The sequence below is a fragment of the Heterodontus francisci genome, chromosome 24 (assembly GCF_036365525.1).
Source record: "Heterodontus francisci isolate sHetFra1 chromosome 24, sHetFra1.hap1, whole genome shotgun sequence".
In the NCBI taxonomy this organism is placed as follows: Eukaryota; Metazoa; Chordata; class Chondrichthyes; order Heterodontiformes; family Heterodontidae; genus Heterodontus; species Heterodontus francisci.
Window position 1 is genome coordinate 27,300,403 of NC_090394.1, and position 18,330 is coordinate 27,318,732.

Consider the following 18,330-nt stretch of genomic DNA (forward strand, 5'->3'; position numbering starts at 1 on the left):
TCACAGTGACAACTCAGCAATCCACCCGTGCTAAAATTTCATCATTCGATAAACATTGGGGGGTGGGAGTGGGTGTGGAACACAGGTGGTAACGAATCAGCTGTCCATTATACACCCCCGCCAGGTTTTCCTTGCTATTGAAGTTAACGGCTTGAAAGAAAAATCAAGTAGAGTGTATAACAGGCAGCCGATCCACTACTGCCTCTTTTGTACCCCTGTCCAAGTTGAATTTCTCCCTCATCCTGTTCGATGCATTGCACAGGGGCAACAATTAAAGCCAGAACCCCAATTACACTGTCACAAAACCAATGTGAATGCCACATGCTCAAAGTATGTTTTCACATGATTTTTTACCTCCTAAGTGGCTTCGCACTGGCAACTTCATCCGGTATAGGCTCAGTGAGTTCTGCATTCAGTCTAGTGTTAAAGGTGGAAATACTTACAAGATGCTGGCCTTTATGCTCAAAGGATTGTTGTTCCAGGCTAGCAAGAAACAAAGTATTGTGGAGATAAGGAAGGAAGGATTTGCACCAACTTTCCTCTGATTTACACTTGGCTCTTTTAATGGAGACAGTGGAACTGATCAGACAATGAAAATTTCGCAAATGATGGTCAGGGTCAAACTGACAGCGTTGCCAACTCTGATTGGGTGCCTTCCTGGAGGTTTGTTCACATGACCTCTCTCCTCCAACTACCCCTAAACCCACACTCCTGCCATTGGTCCATCCTCCAAGCACACTGCCTTCTCACAACCAATTATAAAGGGAACAAACTCTTTGTTGTTCAATTGGACAAGCCTTGACTGTTATTGAAACAGGTGTTTTCCTCAGTTCCATCTAAAATATTTTTATGAATAATAAATGAAAGTGTGTGAAGATCATGAAAAAAACACAATTCTGTTCAATGGCCCTATGGCTTTGCTCGCAGCTGTGTTCTGGAGATTAATCTTCAATTCCTGGAGGTTCCAGGATAATCCTGGAGGGTTGGCAACCCTGGACAGAAGGTGCAATTGGAGTAGATTGAGATGGAAAATGTCCCCCAACCCCTGACCACCTTAAGGGAGTGATGTCGCATAGTGTGACACACTAGCTGACTGCTCTGACTGAGGATTGACAAGGCACATTGCAGCTACCGAGAAATAATGTTTCATGAGAAAAAGACACTTGCAGACAGCTTTTCAGCTAAAATCCTACCATCCAGATATAAAGCTAAGTAAGCTTTAGTAAGGCATTTGATAAGGTCCCCCATGGTAGACTTATGGAGAAAGTCAGGACGCATGGGATAGTGGGGAATGTGGCCAGTTGGATTAAGAATTGGCTAACTGATAGAAGGCAGAGAGTGGTCTTAGATGGTAAATACTCAGCCTGGAGCCCAGTTACCAGTGGCGTGCCGCAGGGATCAGTTCTGGGTCCTCTCCTGTTTGTGATTTTTATTAACGACTTGGATGAGGAAGTCGAAGGGTGGGTCAGTAAATTTGCAGATGATACAAAGGTTGGTGGAGTTGTGGATACCGAGGAGGGCTATTGTCGTCTGCAAAGGGACTTGGATAGGTTGCAGTGCTGGGCTGAAAAGTGGCAGATGGAGTTTAACCCTGAAAAGTGTGAGGTCGTCCATTTTGGAAGGACAAACATGAATGCAAAATACTGGGTTAACGGTAGGGTTCTTGGGCATGTGGAGGAGCAGAGAGACCTTGGGGTCTATGTGCATAGATCATTGAAAGTTGCAACTCAAGTGGATAGGGCTGTGAAGAAGGCATATGGGGTGTTAGCGTTCATTAGCAGAGGGATTGAATTTAAGAGCCGTGAGGTGATGATGCAGCTGTACAGGACCTTGGTAAGGCCTCATTTGGAGTACTGTGTGCAGTTCTGGTCGCCTCATTTTAGGAAGGATGTGGAAGCCTTGGAGAGGGTGCAGAGGAGATTTACCAGGATGTTGCCTGGAATGGAGAATAAGTCTTACGAGGAAAGGCTGAACATTCTAGGCCTCTTCTCATTAGAAAGGAGAAGGATGAGGGGTGACATGATAGAGGTTTATAAGATGATCAGGGGAATAGATAGGGTAGACAGTCAGAAACTTTTTCCCCGGGTGGAGCAAAGCGTTACAAGGGGTCATAAATTTAAGGTGAAGGGTGGGAGATATAAGGGGGATGTCAGGGGAAGGTTCTTTACCCAGAGAGTGGTCGAGGCATGGAATGCCTTGCCCGGGGAAGTTGTTGAGTCAGAAACTTTAGGGACTTTCAAAAGGCTTTTGGATAGGTATATGGATAAAGGAGAATGATGGGGTATAGATTAAATTGTCCTTGACAGAGGACAAAGGATCGGCACAACATTGTGGGCCGAAGGGCCTGTTCTGTGCTGTATGTTCTATGTTCTATGTTCTATGTTCTAAGACATGAGGAATGGAAAGCACAGGAAATTCAATGGCATGACTTTGTAAACTTATCAAAGGATCAGCCTCACTTTACAGTCACCCATAGTCATTAGACAGCCTGCTCGTGTTGACTAACCCAACAACGATTTTTTTTCTTATTCTTTCATGGGATGTGGGCGTCGCTGGCTAGGCCAGCATTTATTGCCCATCCCTAATTGCCCTTGAGAAGGCAGTGGTGAGCTGCCTTCTTGAACTGCTGCAGTCCATGTGGGGTAGGCGCACCCACAGTGCTGTTAGGAAGGGAGTTCCAGGATTTTGACCCAGCAACAGTGGAGGAACAGCGATATAGTTCCAAGTGAGGATGGTGTGTGGCTTGGAGGGGAACTTGCAGGTGATGGTGTTCCTGTGCATCTGCTGCCCTTGTCCTTCTAGGTGGTTGATGTCGCAGGTTTGGAAGGTGCTAAGGAGTCTTGTTGTGAGTTAAGTAGTGAGAAGCAAGGTGACTTGACACATGGAATAATGCCAGTCTCACTACCTCCTGTTCAAGCAACTATAACTCATGGTAATTGAGTGAAAAGGTTTGCTTTCCCATAGGACGCATTGAATAAGCTTCACTGGATTTACCATCTGAAGTATTTAGTTTCATTTAGTCCTGCTTCAGAAAGCTCTCAGTATATTTGCTTTGAATAACACAGTCCAAAGACTTAACCAGAATACTTTGGATCTTTCCTTTTGGGATTCTTTAGATTAAATAGCCAAACCCGGTAAAGTGAGACTGGGCTAGGGCCCCCTCCTGTCACTTTTGGAACTGATGAAGCAGGGCTGCCCTGCCTCTGCCTGTATTAAAGGCTTTTGCACTGGAGAAAAAAGACAGCAACTGAGAAATTTCTTGGAGTTGCTCTCGCTCCTTGCTGGAAGTGCGATGGAAACCCCATTTATGCAAGAGGTTGTGGTGGAGGAGCGAGAATAGCTCTGAGGGAATTCTGGACCAATGTGGATTGCTGTACTGGGGTCACATTAAAGCCTCCTCTTCTATCTTTCAAATGAGACCTTAAACCGAAGCCCTGGCCGTCCTCGCAAGTGAATGTAAAAGATCCCACGATGTTATTTTGAAGAAGAGCAAGGGAGTTCTACCTGGTGTCCTGGATAATATTTAGCTTTCAACCAATATCACAAAAACAAATTATCTGCTCATTATCCCATTGCTGTTTGTGGGAGCTTGCTGTGTGTAAATTGGCTGCTGCATTTCCTACATTACAACAGTGACTACACCTCAAAAATAAGTCATTGGCTGTAAAGTGAATGGGACTAAAAGTCGACAAATCCCCTGGACCTGATGACCCAGAGTTTTAAAAGAGGTGGCTACAGAATTGTGGATGCATTGGTTTTGGCTTTCCAGAATTTCCTAGGTTCTAAAATGGTTTCCATTGATTGGAAGGTAGCAAACGTAACTCCACTATTCAAGAAAGGAGGGAGGGAGAAAACAGGGAACTTTAGACCAGTTCGCCTGATATCAGTAGCAGGGAAAATGCTAAGATCTATTATTAGGGGTGTAACAAGGCACTTAGAATATCATAATATGATTAGGCAGAGTCAACACGGATTTATGAAAGGGAAATCATGTACGACAAATCTGTTAGAGTTTTTTGGGGTTGTAACTAGCAGGGTAGATAAGGGGGATTTTCAATAAGCATTTGATAAGGTGGCACATGAGAAGCTGTTGCACAAAATTAGAGCCCTTGGGATTTGGGAAATACATTAGCATAAACTGAGGATCGGTTAACAAGCAGAAAACAGACTGTAGGAATAAACGGGTTATTTTTGGGTTGGCAGGCTGTAACTAATGGAGTACCACAAGGATCAGTACTTGGGCCTCAGCTGTTTACAATTTATATCAATGACTTAGATGAGGGTCTGGGTGCAACGTATCCAAGATTGCTAATGACAAAGTTAGGCAGGAAAGTAAGCTGTGAGGAGGCAAAGGAACAGCAGAGGGATGAAGACAGGTTGAGTGAGTGGGCAAGAACATGGTAATGTGAGGAAGTGGACTACCGCTTTGGTAGAAAAAAAAGAACATTTTTTTTAACTGCTGAGAGACTGGGAAATATTGATATTCAGAGACACCTGGGTGTCTTTGTATACAAATCACAGAAAGTTAACACGAAGGTGCAGCAAACAATTAGGAAGCCAAATGGTATGTTAGCCTTTATTACAAAGGATTGGAGGATAGGAGCATAGGGAGTAAAGAAGTCTTCCTGCAACTGTATAGGGCCATGATGAGACAATGCTTGGAGTACTGTATACAGTTTTGGTCTCCTTACCCAAGGAAGGATATACTTCCCTTAGAGGGAGTACAACGGAGGTTCACTGGACTGATTCTGGGGATGAGAGGATGATCCTTTGATGAGAAATTGAGTAGACTAAGCTTCTTATTCCGTATATTTCAGAAGAATGAGAGGTGATCTACGGCACGTATAAAATTCTTAGGAGGCATCCTGGGAGGATGTTTCCCCTTGCTAGGGAGTCTGGAACTAGGGGTCAGCCTCAGATTAAGACTGAGATGAGGAGAATTTTTTTTTTCACTCAAAGGTTATGAATCTTTGGAATTCTTTGCCCTAGAGATCTGTGGATGATGTGGCGGCGCAGTGGTTAGCATCGCAGCCTCACAGCTCCAGTGACCCGGGTTCAATTCTGGGTACTGCCTGTGTGGAGTTTGCAAGTTCTCCCTGTGTCTGCGTGGGTTTCCTCCGGGTGCTCCGGTTTCCTCCCACATGCCAAAGACTTGCAGGTTGATAGGTAAATTGGCCATTAGCAATTGCCCCTAGTGTTGGTAGGTGGTAGGGAAATATAGGGACAGGTGGGGATGTGGTAAGAATATGGGATTAGTGTAGCATTAGTATAAATGGGTGGTTGATGGTCAGCACAGACTCAAAGGGCCTGTTTCAGTGCTGTATCTCTAAACTAAACTAAAACTAAATAAGTTGTTGAGTATATTCAAGACAGGGATGGATGGATTTTTGGTTACTAAGGGAATCAAGGGATATAGGGATAGGGTTGGAAGGTGCAGTTGATGTAGAAGATGAGCCATGATCTTATTGAATGGCGCAGCAGGCTTGGAGGGCTGAATGAACTAATTCTGCTTTTACTTCTTATGTTCTAACACCAAACCAGAGAATAAACATCTTGCTGCTCGGTTAACAGCTGAGTCCAGCTGCAACAGTTCGAAGGGAAGCAGCCATGTGAGGAAAAGGAGGAGGAAAAAGGGAGCAGTTGGGAAATGGCATAAATGCAAAATAATTAAGTCAAGAGAAAGCTACCTTCTGCTGAGATGGCCTGTTACAGATCAAGTTTTTTTTTTCATTTGTTTTTTGTGGGATGTGGGTGTCGCTAGCTCGGTCGGCATTTCTTGTCCATCCCTAATTGCCCTTAAACTGAGTGACTTGCTAGGCCATTTCTGAGAGCATTTAAGAGCCAACCACATTGCTGTGGGTCTGGAGTCACATGTAGGCCAGACCAGGTAAGGACGGCAGATTTCCTTCCCCAAAGGATATTCGTGAACCAGGTGGGTTTTTATGACAATCGATGATAGTTTCATGGCACCAATATTGAGACGAGCTTTCAATTCCAGATTTATTAATTGAATTCAAATTTCACCATCTGCTGTGGTGGGATTCGAACCTGTGTCCCCAGAACATTAGCCTGAGCTGTGGATTACTAGTCCAGTGACACGGACCAAGAAGTCTACCAAACGCACGAGTCAAAGGGTGTCACAAAACCCCATGGCGCAATGAAAGTGAAAGTCGGCGCGGGCCAACCGAGCTGGGATCCCGCTGCCCCGCGCAGTGAACGCACCCATTCCGGTGGGGAGGTGGAGCACGAGCGTAGGTATTCGGACCTGAAAGATGGTGAACTATGCCTGGGCAGGGCAAAGCCAGAGGAAACTCTGGTGGAGGTCCGTAGCAGTCCTGACATGTAAATCGGTCGTCTGACCTGGGCATAGAGGAGAAAGACTAATCGAACCATTTATTTTTCTTTACAGGTTTATGAATAACAGAGTGCCTGCCAATCGAAGATATGAACCCACAGAGTACGAACACGCAGCAAACTGTGCCACCCATGCAGTAAGTTACATGTAGTGTGATATTTCTAATTCATTGAATGTCATCTAAATGATTAAAACAGAAATGTGATTGGTTAAAAGAATAACAATTGATAACCTGACAGCAAATGTGCTCTGAAGGATAGAACCAGTGCTGAAAGAACTGGTGGCTCAATGGGTAGCAGTCTCATTTTCTGAGTTCAAAGTCAGCCTGACAGATTAAAAATCTCCCCTGTTTGTTGTTTGTTAGGGCCCTATGTAAAATGAGTTTAGTTAGTCTGAACCTTGATTATTATTAGCTTTTGCCCAAGATGCATAATTTGCACTAACTGACAATTTTAATCAAAGATGTCACTGGAATGGTAAATGTCACACTGGTACAGTAGGTGTCCTCACCTAAGTCAGAGTTTAAGACTTGTTGTTGGGTCAACAGAGAGGGAGAATTACTCTGAAGCATAAAGCAGTTATTAGAACCGAGCTCACCAGGCAGGAAACTCGTAGGGTCGGGTGAAATGGTGGATTTACATCTTGCTCAACATTACTGTCCGTTAACTTCAATGCAGATGAAAATTGGGAGGGGTGTAAAAACATCATTCCGCCCAATCCCATAAGGTTAAAATTGCCCCGTTCTACACTATGGCTGCTACTCATTGTCTGAAATGTGAAAATGCTCGATTTCTCAGGACTTGCATTCTTCAACCTTGATCAGTGCAGGAATTTCGTTGTTTCTTGTTCGAAGAAAGCAAACTAAACGTGTGTCATAGATTAGAATCAAATAGCAGAGGAGGAGGCCATTCGGCCTACTGTGCCTGTGCTGGCTCTTTGAAAGAGCTATCCAATTGGTCCCACTCCCCAGCCCTTTCCCCATAACCCTGTAACTTTTTTCCCCTTCATGTATTTATCCAGTTTCCTTTTGTATGTTATTATTGAATCTGTTTCGACCACCTTTCCAGGTAGTGCCTTCCAGGTTGTAACAAACTGCTATGTAAAAAAAATTCTTCTCATCTCCCATCAGGTTCTTCTGCTAATTACCTTAAATCTGTGTTCTTTGTGACTCTCCTGCCACTGCAAACAGTTTCTACTTATTTACTCCATCAGTGCCTTTCATGATTTTGAACACCTCTATTAAACATCTCCTTACTCTTATCTGCTCTAAGGAGAGCAATCCCAGCTTCTCTAGTCTCTCAGCATAACTGAAGTCACTCATTCTAGTGAATCTCCTGTGCACCCTCTCTACTTAAGTACAGTCTCCTTAAGTACAGGGCAACCTAAAGAAAAATAAAGTGAAATGGTATCATACAAAGTAAAATCATTAATAATAAAATGCCGATTGGGGGATTCTATCCATGTATTATTTATGTTGAATTGCCTGCCAATACTGTCAAGGTCGATCAGGAAGAATGGCCTTTTGGAAGGAGGTGTGGTGGACACTCAATGTACAAAGAACTTTCATCAGTCAGGAGAGAAGGGGAGGAAATGGGGAAAAATAAAATCCACTTCTCCAGACAGTCACTGCGAGCTTATAAAGAACATTAACCTCGATGTAAAATGTGAATTATGCAAACGATTGAATCCTTGATAGCTTGGCCAAGATAAATATTATGGCAGTCATCATTTCTGTAGATTCAATATAAAAACTGTTGAGTACAATGCTTTTATAAAACAGCATAATGTCCCTCCAAGTGTTATATTCCGAAGACTTAGGACCATTTCATTCAGTTTTGGAGTTTTCAGGGGGGGTAGGTGTTGGGGGAAATTATCTGAAGTGAAGGATGGGATCACGTGACAGGAATTGTATTTGTAATAAAATGTTATGGTACAGACTGCATTTTAAAATTTTTATCCTGGTATTCAAATCCATATCCCAACAACCGTTCGAAATCTCTACAGTCTTCCAATTCTGGTCTCAGCAACTTCCTTCACTCTACCATTCCCTCCTTAAACCTCCCTGCAGCACTGTTCTCCTTTAAGTCACTTCTTAAATTCTACATCTTTGATCAAGCTTTTGTTTTCGTCCCAACCATCGTCAGCTGCTTCATTAATGACCTTCCCTCCATCATAAGGTCCTAAGGTTAGAAGTGGGGATGTTCGCTGATGATTGCACAATGTTCAGCACCATTTGGGACACCTCAGATACTGAAGCAGCCCATGTCCATATGCAGCAAGATCTGGACAGAATTCAGGTTTGGGCTGATAATTTTCAAATAACATTTGTGCCATACAAGTGCCAGACAATGACAATCTCCAACAAGAGAGAATCCAACCATCTCCCCTTGACATTCGATGGCATTACCATTGCTGAATCCCCCACTATCAACATCCTGGGGGTTACCATTGACCAGAAACTGAATTGGAGTAGCCATATAAGTACTGTGGCTACAAGAGCAGGTCAGAGGCTGGGAATTCTGTAGTGAGTAACTCACCTCCTGACTCCCCAAAGCCTGTCCATCATCTACAAGGCACAAGTCAGGAGTGTGATGGAATACTCTCCACTTGCTTGGATGAGTGCAGCTCCAACAACACTCAAGAAGCTCGACACCAGGACAAAACAGCCTGGTTGATTGGCACCCCATCCACCATCTTAAACATTCACTCCCTCCACCACTGACGCACAGTGACAACAGTATGTAACATCTACAAGCACTGCAGCAACACACCATGGCTCCTTCGACAGCACCTTCCAAACCCGTGACTTCTACTACCTAGAAGGACAAGGGCAGCAGATGCATGGGAACACCACCACCTGCAAATCCCCCTCCAAGCCACACACCATCCTGATGTGGAACTACATCTCCATTCCTTCAGTGTCGCTGTGTCAAAAAACTGGAACTCCCTTCCTAACAGCACTGTGGGTGTACCTACACCTCATGGACTACTGCAGTTCAAGAAGGCAGCTCACCACCACCTTCTCAAGGGCGATTAGGGATGGACAATAAATGTTGGCCTAGCCAACGACGCCCAAATCCCATGAAAGAATAATAAAAAAAACTACCCTTATATCTCTTTATGTGGTTCAGTGCCAAATATTGTCTGATAACGTTCCTGTAAAGTGCTTGTGATGTTTTACTGCATTAAAGGTCAATATAAATGCAAGCTGCTGTTGTTGTTGCATTTATATAGTGTCTTATCACACCAAAATGTTTCAATCCTCTTCACACAGTTGAGTGCTAGATAAGATAAGAAATAGGAGCTGGAGTTGGCCATATGGCTCTTCGAACCTGCTCTGCCATTTAATAAGATCATGGCTGAACTTTGACCTCAATTCCTCTTGCCCACCTGATCCCCATATCCCTTAATTCCCTTAGAGTCAAGTCATATAACAGGAAACAGTAAGATTGTGCACTCGATTTTGGCTGCACAGACACTAAAATGAGATGCAGTGAAGAATGGTTTGAGAAAAAATGAGGTGGTTTAAATCTCATTGAATTGGAGTGAAGCTGTGGCATACATATTTATTCACTGTGTGATGCACAGAAAGGGGATTATAATTTTTCACGGGGAAAAAATCCAGTGGTAGTGGTTAGAAATGAGTGAGAATTACAGATACCCCAGATTCTGACAGACATGCAGCATCCAGTGATACAGAGTCAGACCCAGCCCAGATCAATTTGTATGAGACTGAAAAGAGATTAGAGACATTTAACATTAGAACCCTACTGCTTCCCATCTGGCAGCTGTTTATACTTTAGAATTCTGAACAAAATTATCAGTGAATAATTTATTAACCTTTAGAAGCGAGAGAACAGCTCTGTTTAAAATCTAAAGTAAATCAACTGATTTAATATTAATCAAGTGGATTATATTTGTCAAGTTGGAGTAAGTGAGAGCTGAAGAGGATAAACAACAGACCATTAGCAGTATTGAGATTATAGTGATGTCACTGTTGTCTGCTGCTTATCATTACATAGATGGTTGTGGTTTGAATTATGTCGAAAATTGCCTGTTGGGGGTGGGGTGGGGGGGGAGACACGGGGGGGAGAGGAGAGGAGGGGTGCAAAGGGAAATTGTGCCTGCTCTGTGATTGTCATTTTGTTCAAAGATCAGTAGATAAACTGCAAGTCCTTCCTCTTCTCTGTCATTTGAATCAGTTTTTATTTTTAACCAAACGATCAATGAAATTGCACATTATCCTACATCCTTTGCATAATTTCCTGCACTAACTCATACAAGGACTTGTATTTATATAGCAGCTTTAATGTAGTAAGGCGCTTCACAGGAGTATTATCACACAAAATTTGACGCCAAACAGCAAAAGGAAATATTCGGGCAGATGACCTAAAATTTAGTCAAAGAGGTAGGGTTTAAGGACTATCTTAAAGGAGAAAAAAGAGGAGAGAGGTGAAAGGGTTTAGGGAAGGAGGCTTAGGGCCCCCAGTGGTAGAGCGATTAATATCAGGGATGAGAAAGAGGCCAGAATTGGATGAGCGCAGATATCTCAGAGGGTTGTGGGGCTAGAGGGAGTTACAAAGTTAGGGACAAGTGAGGTCATGGAGGGATTTGAAAAATGATGAGAATTTTAAAATCAAGGTGTTTCTTAACCAGAAGACAATGTAGATCAGCGAACAAAGGTGTGATAAGTGAACGGGACTTGGTGCGAGTAAGGACATGGGCAGCAGAGTTTTGGATGACCTCATGTTTGTGAAGAGCGAAAGATGGGAAGCCAGCCGGGAGTGTGTTGGAATAATCAAGTCTCGAATGACAAAGGCATGGTTGAGAGTTTCAGCAGCAGAGCTGAGGAAGGAGTGGAGTCGGGCAATGTTATGGAGGTGGAAAAAAGCAGCCTTAGTGATGTCAGAAGCTCATGTCTAGGTCAAATAAAACACCACAGCTGCGAACTGTCTGGCACTGCCTCAAATAGTTGCCAGGAAGAGGGAGGGAGTCCGTGGCTAGGAAGTGAAGTTTGTGGAGGAAATTTCTGCTCATCCAGTGCTGGATGTTGAACAAGCAGTCTGACAGTTTAGAGACAGTGGAGGGTTCGAGAGAGGTGGTGGGAAGGTAGAGCTGGATGTTGTCAGGGTGCAAGTGGAAACCAGTGCTGTATTCTCAGATGCTGTCGCCGAGGGGCAGTATGTCGATGAGAAATAAGAAGGTGCTGAGGATAGATCCTTGCGGGGCACCAGAGATAACTGTGTGGGAACGGGAAGAGAAGCCATCCTGGGTAATTCTCTGGCTATGACTGAATAAATAAAAATGGAACCAGGCGAATACAGTCTAGGGCAGCTGGATGACGGAGGAGAGGCATTGGAGGAGGATGGTGTCATTAACCCTATGACAGGATGCAGACAGATCGAGAAGGGTGAGATGGGATAGTTTACCCTTGTACAGTAACGTTGGATATCATTTGTGACTTTTATAAAAGCTTTTTAGGTAAGGTGGCAGGGCAGAAACCTGATTGGAGGGTTTCAAATGTGGAGATGTGGGAAAGATGAACAGATTTGGGAAACGATAGCACCTTAAGGACTGTGAAGAGGAAAGGGAGGTTGGAGATGGGACAGTAGTTTGCAAGGATAGAGAGATCATGGTTCTTTTTTTTTGAGGAGAGGGGTGATGATGGTAGATTTGAAAAAGAGAGGGACAGTGCCTGAGGAGAGAGGCCCATTCACAATATCAGCTAATATGGGGAGCAGTTAGGGAATCTGTGTGGTCAGCAGTTTAGTGAGAATAGGATGGAGGGAGCAGGAGATGGACCTCATCGACAAAATAAGCTTGGAGAAAGTATGACAGGAGCTAGAGAAACTAGAATAAGATGCAAGTTCAGGGCTAGGGCAGGAGAAACTTAGTTAGGCCCAGTGGGCAAGTGGAAGGAAAGGATGGAAGTGGCAGAGACAGCTGAACAGATGGTCTCAGTCTTAGTGACAAAGAAGTCCATGAGCTCCTCACATTTGGTAGGAGATGAGAACAGAGGAGATAGGGAAAAGGGGTTTAAGAAAACTGTTTGCAGTAAAGAAAAGAAGCTGGCGATTATCTTTGCATTCCAGGATGATCCTGGAATAATGAGAAGTTTTGGCAGACGAGAGTAGGACCAGTAGTGCTTTACGTGGTCCAGCCAGATCTGACGGTGAATGGCTAAATAAGTTACACCAATATACATTCATGTCTGTGTCCCTTGGACTTAAGAGAGCAGAGATGAAGGCTGCATCAGGGACTAAGGGTTCAAAGGTGGAGGTGAGTGTGTGGTTGGGCAGATTAGCAACTGTAAAGATGTTGTGGTGAATGGAGGGCTAATGGCTAGAGAGTTCGGATTTCCTACATTACAACAGTGACTTACTTCAAAAGTATGTCATTGGCTGTGAAGTGCTTTGGGACCTCCTGAGGTTGTGAAAAGTGCAAGTCTTCCTTCTCTTTTTATTTTGAACACATAAGATAATTCCACTGAACAATGCAGAATCTCTACTTTATGTACTATAAGTTCTGCTCAGAATACAACCTTTAACATCACAATGAAACTTTATACTTTACAAGAAGGTTTAACAGCAGCATTTATTCATCAAAGGAGCATGGATGGAAAATGAGCAGCAAGTAAATCACGTTATTTATTACAGAGAATAATACTTGTTCAGCTGCACTGTTTCTGTGACCAAGTATCCTTCAAATGAACTGATGTCATTGGGGCCGATGAGGTGTTCCGACACTGTTCTCTAGGGGTCACTGCTCGTTGGGTCCTGTAAGCACCTGCACACAACTGAGCTGAATTTGTCCGCGAATGTGAGGACAGCTCATTTAAATAAACATCTGGCTCACTCATAAAGCCCTGGACATGCTGAGGGAGAGGGGTGGAGCCGTAATATTGGATGGCGACACCCATTGGAGTACTGCTAAATTGCCCATAGAATTTTCAGAGTTGGGAAGGAGGTGGTGCAGGAGGGGGAGAGAGACAAATAAATAAAAGGAAAATTACTGTAGGGATAGGGCCAGTAAAGGCTGAGCATGATAGTTTTGATTGCCTAGATGGGTCGAAGAAGAATTCCCCATATTTTCTTCCCCAAATTGACCTTGGTTTTTAGCTTGTCCCAGGAAATCACATAGTTTTGGGTGGGGTCAAGAGTATATATATTGTGATACACATCACAATAGTATGAGGCAGGCTGGATGGACCAAATGGTTTTTACCTGTCCATAACTGCTTTTATAATAGTAATGAAAGAGAAATGGCAGAAGTGTTGAATAACTACTTTGCCTCAGTTTTTACTGAAGAAGGTAACTTCACTAGAAAACTTGCTTAAAAAGAATATTAATATCATCAGGAGAGAAAGGGAGAAAATAATTGACAACCAAACAGGAGAAAACCTCAGGTCCGGAAGGTATGCAGCCATGTATAACTCATGGAAATTAGGGAGGAGATAGCAAGGGCATTATTATATATAGAAGTTCCATAGAAGAGAGGATAGTGTCAGGACTGGTGGACAGCTAAAGTTGTTCCTATATACAAAAAGGGACCAGTCACCTTAGTGCCAGCAGTAGGAAAGATCTAATATATACTAAACAAGGGGATAGAATAGCATCTAGAAACAGAAAATATAACATAAATTAGTCAGCATGGATTCCAAAAGGCTGAGTCATGCTTAATTAACCTGATAGAATTCTTTGATGCATAACAGAAAGAATAGACAAGGGGATGTCACATACTTGGATTTTCAAAAGGCCTTTGATAAGGTACTGCACAGAATATGAAAGAAAAGGGAATAGAAAGATATGGTGAAAGACTGAGATGAAATAGGTAGAATGGTAGTGTACATATCAGCTGAGACTAGTTGGGCCAAATGGCCTGTGTATGTGTTCTATATTCTATGTAATTCTATATAACTCTGCTGAGGTACTCCAGTTTCATAATGGTCCCCTAATTAGAGTCATACAGCACTGAAACTGGCCCTTCAGCCCACTGAGTCTGTGCCGACCAACAACCACCCATTTATACTAACCCTACTTTAATCCCATATTCCCTATCACATCCCCATCATTCTCCTACCTAAACTAAGGGCAATTAACAATGGCCAATTTACCTATCAACCCACAAGTCTTTGGCTGTGGGAGGAAACCAGAGCACCAGGAGGAAACCCACACGGTCACAGGGAGACTTGCAAACTCTGCACAGGCAGTACCCAGAACTGAACCTGGGTCACTGGAGCTGTGAGGCTGCAGTGCTAACCACTGCGCCACTGTGCTTCCCTCAAATTGTGAAATATTTTATGGCACTCATGAGCCTAGTGCACACATCGGGCTGAATTTTACCTTAATGGTGGGGGTCCAGGAGACGGGCCAGAAGGCAGGGGGTGACCCCACCTCAGCTCTGTTTGGATCCCTGGCTGAATTCCATGGGAGGCAGCCAATTAACTTCCCATCTTTGGGGTCCCCCTCCCTTTAAGCACGGGAAACCCACCTCCAAGAGTTGGCAGCCAATCAGATGGTCGGCAGTTCAGTAGTACAGGCAGTGTCACCAGGAGCGGTGGCCACTGCTGGTACTGCAGGAGGCCTGGGACCAGGAGCAGAGCTGGAGGCCCAGACCTCAGGTAAGTGGGGCAGGCTCACCAGGGCCAGTCTGGCAGGCTCCGGTGAAGGGGAAGGGAGCCATTAAGGCCTGGGTGGTTGCTTGCGATGGGGCAGCCTTTGCCATGCGGGGGCCTTCCATGGGCCACAGATTGACCACGGAGGAGGCCACCCCAAGCCCCCCCCCCCAAGCCCACAGGGAGGTAGGTCACCTTCTATTACTGGGTGCCCTTGCCATGTGGCGGGGCTCCCACCAGCCACTGGTAAAATACCAGCGGCAGCAAGAAGAGGCCTTTAAATGGCCATTAATTGGCCTCTGGGCAGGAAGGCCGTCTTCTGCCTTCCCCGCCCCTCACAAAATCACATAGTGTCGGGAAAGTGACAGGCACTCCAACCCCCCCACCTTCCCTTGCTATTTTATAGCCTGCCCCCCCACCTCCCAGCCCATCTTCTAAGGGCCCATAAAATTCAGCCCATTGTGTGCAGAAACCTAGTACCATAGGTGATGGTTGCCTACAGTTGGCTGAACTGAACGTGTTAGAAATGTATTTTTATAATAATATATTACCTAAATGCCAAGGCAGGGCTAAAGACAGGCGAGTCAAAGAGACTTAACTGTTGGCAGGAAAAAAGACAGAAGCGCAAGGAGAGAGCCAATTATGTAACAGCCCCGACAACCAATTTTATCTGCAGCACCTGTGGAAGAGTCTGTCACTCGAGACTTGGCCATTATAGCCAGTCCAGGCACTGCTTCACAAACCACTGACCACCTCCAGGCACTTACCAATTGTCTCTCGAGACAAGGAGGCCAAAGAAGAAGAAGAAAATGCCAAGAATGAGTTCTTGGACATGGAATTAAACACTTGCAGTTTATTGCTAAAAGAAGAAACAAACTGTCGAAGCTTTTTGTCTTGCACTCATCAGGACAGATGTAAGAATGCCAAATTTTAAAGGGAGCAACAATTGACACTGCATGAGAATAGGGATGCAGATTGGTTGGCAAGTTGACTCAGATTGATCGAGGTGCTACCATGCAGAATGCACCAGGGAACTTTTGCTCTCCCACATGCTTTTTTTTTTAAATTCAAAAATGTTGCAAAGCCTGGACTTGTTCCATTTGCCTGCAGAGGAAGGGTAAGGTATCTCAAAATGCTAGCCCTTTCAATAGCAACACAAGTGGTATTTTCTACTAACAGGATGCTGCCATAAAGCCAAAAAGACATCCTGCCCACTGCACAAATGAGAAATGTGGTTTATGAATTCCAATGCCGGTGTGATGCCAGGTACGTAGGACATATGTCCCAACGACTGGCGGATTGTATCAAATAGCATGTCCCTTCGGCTGTTCCCAATAGACAGAGTACTGACCGTACTCAAACGGCCCCTGCTTGCAAACTCAGAACATAATGTCTAATGTTAAATGTGATTCCACAATTGGACAGCATTTGCTAAACAATCCTTAGTGTGCAAAGAATTACACTAACAACCAATTTAAGATTATCAGTTGGACTTGTAATGTGGCTCACTTATGCTTGCTCGAAGCTACATATATGATAAGCAGAGACCTGTCCTCTGCAGACAAAAGGAACATGTACAGGCTTTGCACCTTTTTTGAACTAAACAAAAGCGTGAGGGATAATAGTTCCCTGGTGCATTCTCCATGGTAATGCCTCGACCAATCAGAGTCGACTTGCCGACCAAACAGCACCCCTTTTTCTCATGCAGTATAAATTGTTGCTGCCCTTGAAATTTGGCATCCTTGCCTCTGTCCCGATGACTGCAAGACAAAAAGTTTTGACAGCATGTCTCTTCTTTCAGAAATACTAAAGTGCTGTACTACCAAGCAACTACTTGCAGTTTCTTAAAAATTAAATGTTACATACGGCCAACACCAAGATTACAAATGATGCTTTGCCACATAAGATACATACGTTACAGTCCATGAACTCAACCCTTCAACTGTCTGCCTTCCTCATCTCCCAATCTCCATTACAATTGTGCCAATTTTCTGTCCTTCTAACTGCATAATTTTACATGATCTTGTCGAACTTTCTGCCAATTCTCACCATTCTTATCAAGTGGTTCATGGTGTTCCAAACATTTGTCTCTCCGATGTCCCAAGACTTTTGTTTAGGGTTAACAAGGTATAGAATGTATTATTGTAGTTAGTTGCAGATAAACTAAGCCCTAAATGTAAAAAGGTGCAACCTGATCCAGAAACAGGCTGCTCGTGACCTCTGTACAGAAATTGTATTGTTAATCACTGTCAGCTATATTTAACTATAGAGTTTAATATAACATGGAACATTATATAGAAATTCATTTTGTGCAAGATAAATTCCTCTAATATTTCTCAATTTTAATCTCTAACACGCACATCCAGCGCACTGAAGGCCTCAGGTTCCTGCATCCTTTAATATGAGGAGCAGGCACCCGCCATCACATTATTGACTCATTAATTTGCCAGCTGAGGTACTCACTGAGACTGTGAGATGCTGAGGGAGGCTCATTAATAATCAATGCGGTCCAATTTACTTCTCTGTTCTATGATGAAGATAAGTGATAATGAGCTCTGCTTCTAAAAGGGGTGCGTGACAGGCAGTGATAAGTAACAATTTGTGCAGTGACAGAAATACGAATGTCACTTTTCAAAGTTCCATAGTGCTGCAATAGAACTCTCCATGTGCTCTTCTTTGCAATGCTGGCTTTAGATTTGTGCCCAACAGTCCCCTGTTCCTCAAGTTGCTCATATCGAAAGTAAAAGAGGGAGAATTCAATGAATTGGAATTATGTCTCAGCTCGGGCTGATTTTCATGTACTTTTGGATAGCCAGTTCAGGAGATGTATTGGTATAGGTGAGGAGCAGGCCACCATCCACAGCGTTGCACAAGCAATATGGCGAAGGAACACCCAAACAGAGAGGAGAAGACAAACGATGTATGATGCGGAAAAGAGTTGTGAAAAATCAATCCTCGGATATTAAAGCAAATCAAAATAAATAAAGAGGCCAGCTGTGGCTCAGAGGTAGCACTCTTGCCTCTGAGGCAGAAGGTTGTGGGTTCAAGCTCCAAAGAACAAAGAACAAAGAAAATTACAGCACAGGAACAAGCCCTTCGGCCCACCAAGCCTGCGCCGATCCAGATCCTCTATCTAAACCTGTCGCCTATTTTCTAAGGGTCTGTATCTCTTTGCTTCCTGCCCATTCATGTATCTGTCTAGATACATCTTAAAAGACGCTATCGTGCCCGCGTCTACCACCTCCGCTGGCAACGCGTTCCAGGCACCCACCACCCTCTGCGTAAAGAACTTTCCACGCATATCCCCCCTAAACTTTTCCCCTCTCACTTTGAACTCGTGACCCCTAGTAATTGAATCCCC

At 44.0% G+C, this 18,330-nt stretch overlaps 1 protein-coding gene across 2 annotated transcripts in view; it reads left to right on the top strand.

Annotated features, from left to right (window-relative positions):
• Window positions 1-18,330, top strand: part of mmd2a (monocyte to macrophage differentiation-associated 2a) — a 106,375-nt gene that overhangs the window by 47,620 nt on the left and 40,425 nt on the right. The window contains exons 1-2 of one of the 2 annotated variants that reach the window (XM_068055802.1): window positions 4,931-4,959; window positions 6,410-6,491. In XM_068055802.1, the coding sequence (XP_067911903.1) occupies window positions 4,931-4,959; window positions 6,410-6,491 (111 nt within the window). Of the gene's footprint in view, window positions 1-4,930; window positions 4,960-6,409; window positions 6,492-18,330 lie in introns of those variants that run through there. The other variant, XM_068055801.1, reaches the window with a different exon arrangement.